Source organism: Morone saxatilis, unplaced genomic scaffold (assembly GCF_004916995.1).
Source record: "Morone saxatilis isolate NCDOM2014 unplaced genomic scaffold, NCSU_SB_2.0 Contig10, whole genome shotgun sequence".
In the NCBI taxonomy this organism is placed as follows: Eukaryota; Metazoa; Chordata; class Actinopteri; family Moronidae; genus Morone; species Morone saxatilis.
The window spans coordinates 3,672,781-3,677,265 of record NW_023339652.1 but is presented as its reverse complement, the minus strand read 5'-3'; the positions used below and the strand labels follow the sequence as shown (position 1 = coordinate 3,677,265).

At 42.3% G+C, this 4,485-nt stretch overlaps 1 protein-coding gene across 1 annotated transcript in view; it reads right to left on the bottom strand.

The window, feature by feature from the left end:
- The window catches only part of LOC118338249 (transmembrane and coiled-coil domain protein 3-like), a 38,421-nt gene extending 34,602 nt beyond the window's left edge, over window positions 1-3,819 (bottom strand). The window contains exon 1 of the mRNA XM_035675527.1: window positions 3,696-3,819. Coding sequence (XP_035531420.1) covers window positions 3,696-3,740 — 45 coding nt within the window. The 5' untranslated portion in view covers window positions 3,741-3,819. The remainder of the gene's footprint in view (window positions 1-3,695) is intronic.
- Between the last annotated feature and the right edge of the window lie 666 nt (window positions 3,820-4,485).

Here is a 4,485-nt window from a genome sequence, read left to right as displayed (position 1 = left end):
CTATAATATGTGAAAGGAGTCGCTCGTAGTGACATACGTAACATATTATATAATTATCACCTGAATCTGCAGCTTTAGAGAAAGTTTCAACTCATTTTTTATTTATCTGGCCCAAAATTTCTTATAGTGTTTGTCATTAAAACCCACTGTACACTATCTGCTCAACAACAAACAACAGACAGACACAGTTACCGAGCAGCTCGGTGAACATAGTGGAGCATTTAGCAGCTAAAGAGCCAGATATTCCCTAAAGAGTTGGTCGAGACCAAAAACAATTAAAAGTGTGAGAGTGAATAACAGACTTAATTTAATTTAATTTGTTGTCCTCGGGTGCCACGCTTTTCTCCCCACAACTGCTAAAGAACTTGTTTGAACGTGTTAGCTCGGAGATCCTAAACTCCAAAAGAGAAAGTTGGCATAGTTAGTTTTATTCATTCTTATTTTTAATTAATGTAATTATTTTTAATTCACACCATTACCACACCATCGCCTTTGCCTATATACATGTTCGGCATTAATTTGGGGTGTTTGCATGCTAATGTTTGATAATTAGTACAAAACACAAAGCACAGCTGAGGCTGATGGGAATTGCATTAGCTTTTTGGTCACAAAGCGAAGCAAAGTACAGAGACTCATCAGAGTTATTGGACTTTATAGTGGGACAGGAGAGTGTGTACCAAATATAATAGAAATCCATCCAACAGTTAAAATGATTTCAGTCTGTACCAAAGCAGGGGACATTGCCCTTCCTTCAAAACACTGATAAATAATGTAAGTAATCATTGGCAGCTGTACTCTGAACACATCATTACTGTGATGGAAAAACAAGACCAAGAGGGGACACACACACACACACAAAAGCTCGGACGTACACACATACTCTTTTTTTACAACGATCTTTACGCGAACCCTCAATGATACTTAACACTCTCTTGCTTCACTTCAGGGCTACAAAAATTAATTAACTTTCTTCGGCTTGTACACACATTGCAGCCACTGGCTATTCAACACAGCAAGAAGTTTCTGGTTCAACCAGCCTTCTCAGAAATTAATATTATGAGACCAGACAGTTTCCGGGAACACTGAAAATGATGTGAGTTATGTGTGGCAGTGAGAATGGCGAGAGCGTGGGTTTATTTTTTTGTTCATTGCAGACAGACCTGAATACGCTGTGTAAAACGTCTGGAAGCAAAAAATGGATGGTAATTACTGTGGCAGGAAACTATGAGTAATAATGGGACTGCACTTAACCAATGGTGGAAAACAATGAATCAGGACCAACCATGAAATATATGTTTTTTTTTACTAAACGGATGCTTATTTTGTTCTGCAGTGACAAATTGTAAGTGCACCATGTTGACCATTTTCCCCATTAATCAGAATATTCCCATTAAACCACTATTTCTAGGATGGTAAGTAATTAAAGGGTATTTTTTAAATCATTCAGGTGATATATGTTTTTTTTTTTTGTATTAGATCATTTTGGTGAATATGGTGCAGTCAGTGTGTGCACTTCACTTTAATGGCTACACGACCAGAGTGGGTGGAATTTATTCTCGGTTTAGCACGGTGTACAAGGTCAGCAGCATATTATTTAAGCAGACTTTTATATCACAAAACAGACATTCACAAGAAGTCTCCATGGGCGGAGAAACATGCACCCGCACAGTGCAGGAGTTGTTTGTGTCGAAAGAACCTTTCAACACTAATTATGATTAAATTCTACACATGATGGCTTTAATTATAAATAATGTACTATTAGTTGTTGCCACAGAGTGCTGCTGACTGGAGATCTTACTTTGGGTTACAAATGCAAAAGGGGAAGGAGATTTGTTTCATTTGGAAGTTGGGACTATAGAAAACTTCGGTGCAATGCTTTTAACTGAATGCTAACATCTTTACAATGACAATACTAGCATGCTCAAGTTAAAGGATCAGCAATGTTATTACAGTTCATCTAGTCAGGAACATGAATGTATATGTAATAATAAAAACACATTTATTTATAAGCACATTCGAAGCCCCCCCCCAGGACAGCAGAAAAGACAGCAGTGCATAGAAAATCTCATCCCTAGAGCCGGATAGCTTGCATGGCTAAAGATCCAATAAAAACAGGCCTCTTTGCTCATTAGTTTGCAACATTGCCATAATGGTCTAATACACGGACAGGTGTCGCAACCACAGTATGCCGCAGTTTCACCTTATATATCTCCTACCCCTGTTTTAGTCCTAAACTAAACCCCCTGCAGTAGCGAGAGCCTGCAAAATGTCCTCACATTGCATCCTTATTTGTGCACATAAGGATAAAAGCACAAGCACGTCTATTTCAATGAGACGTATTAGCGAGAGAATTGTGTTGTTGACACATTACACTCTGGTGTCCTCGGAGATCTGTTATGGGATAAACACACACAAGGCTTAATGAGAGAGAGGGGGAAATAAAAGCAGAGCTTCCACCAAGGTCTTGAATGCTGTGTGTCTGAGACACTGTGATGGTTACCATGGTAAACGGATGGAAGTGACCACAGTTAGCAGTTGGAGGGCATCTACATTTCGAAAGCTCTGCAGACATACTGTACACAGAGGATTTAACAACATATCAAGGGTGCAGAAGCTGTGAAAACACTAACCTAGGCTGATTATAGACTTGTTGCAGAAGTTTGCTGCAGAGCTGAGACCTTGAGAAGGGTGAAAACACACTGCAGAGCAATAATAAAATCACGTCCTGCTGCTTCTTCCTTCTACTATTTCCTTGTTTGTGGCCTGACAAAGGCTGATGGCTTGACAGGAAAAGCCCCATTATACTGGAGGAGTTACATAACATTATTTTTTATGTACATGTACAGGAAGACTGAGACATATAATGCATGCACACACAGAAGCACACAGTGTCAGCACAGGACAGCTGACCATCTAGGGATAGTCTCGAGGAGGCTTCCCCCTTTAGCCACAGAATAAAACAAGCAGACATTTTGAGGTAGCAGCTGAGATTTGTGATAGACAGATAAAGACAGGAGGAACATAAACATGACCTGCTGCTCGAGCACTCAGAGACAGAGCGGAGAAACTTCATGGACGTTGTTTTTCTAAGAGCAAGTGAGGTAAAAGGATAAAGTGAAAACAAGCTCTGCAATTTAAAAAGATGTGCATGATCTATGGCGTGCTATGCACATTCCTTGGATGTTACACCAGTGGTAAAGGCCAATCACATGCTTCACACAGACACGGAGAAAGAAAGAGACATGGTGAAACTTGCCTGACTCAACCTTTGTTTAAAAAAACCAAACCAACTTCCTTGATTATGTCTGGTCGCAAAACACAAGGTAACACAAAAAGATCAAGCTCCTTCTTTACGGTTCTGCCTTTAAAATTATCCAACCACAGAAAGCTATAGCAAGAATGCCAACCCTTAGGCACCTTCCCTGGAAATCTATTAACACATTTCAGTGGTAAACATGTGATAAATGGACCTTTTCTGTCTCGCATATAGGGCTCCTCATGCGACTCAGTCGAGTTCATAAGGGCAATAATGCTCTGCTGATTACATGTGACTGTGCGACTGACTTCATTTAAGCTCTAACAGGCTTTCACTCATGCAAGAGAGATAAAGAGATCCCCTGATCTATCTAGCTGAACAGACAAAAAACTCAATAACCAGGAGACAGATTAAGAGTCGTAACAAATGCAAACGCTACCTCAGTCACATAGATGAGCGGAGTGGCACTGTAGTTCTTCCTCATGCCTCCTCTTCCTCACAGCCTGAGGTCAAAGTGCATGCCACAGGAGCTTCAGAAGAGCCCTGCACATCAGAGAGCTCTGTCTGCCTCTTTGAAGTTTAAGGACTACCCTCTTACGAGGGTAGGAGGAGGAGTGTGTGTGTCTGTCTATCTAGTTTGTGTGTGTGTGTGTGTGTGTGTGTGTGCAACCCTCTTATTGTGAAATCTTTTGCTTCCTGTGTTAGCAGCAATCAGGCTCAAACCAGCGGCTCCCTGTGCACCACCACACACTCAAATCCCAACCTGCCTCGTCCTGAGGTGCGTTCCCAAGCTGTACTGTTCTGTGCCGTTCTCACACACTTCTGCCTGGTTGGGAAAAGACCACCTTAAAAGGCACGAAGCGTCCCGAGCCGGAATTTTTTGATCCCTATCAGCCACCCTCCACTGGCCCTGGCACACTTCGGTACGGTAACAACAACCTCAGCTGCCAATCAGGAGGGAGCAGAGAGAGGATGGAGAGCAGGGGACAGACACCGAGAGAGTCGGGGGGAGGGTGCGGGGGGAGGAAAGGGGGAGAGATTTAAGGGAATGAATGAGTGTGGGAACGTTGAGTTGGTGCAGGAATCTCCTGCCAGACTCGCTCCCTGAGGGGTGAACGCACTTTACAGGACGGAGACTCTGCAGCACTTCTAATCTGCAGAGCCAGATAACAGCCTGTGTGTGTGTGTGTGTGTGTGTGTGTGTGTGTGTGTGTGTGTGTGACCGAGGC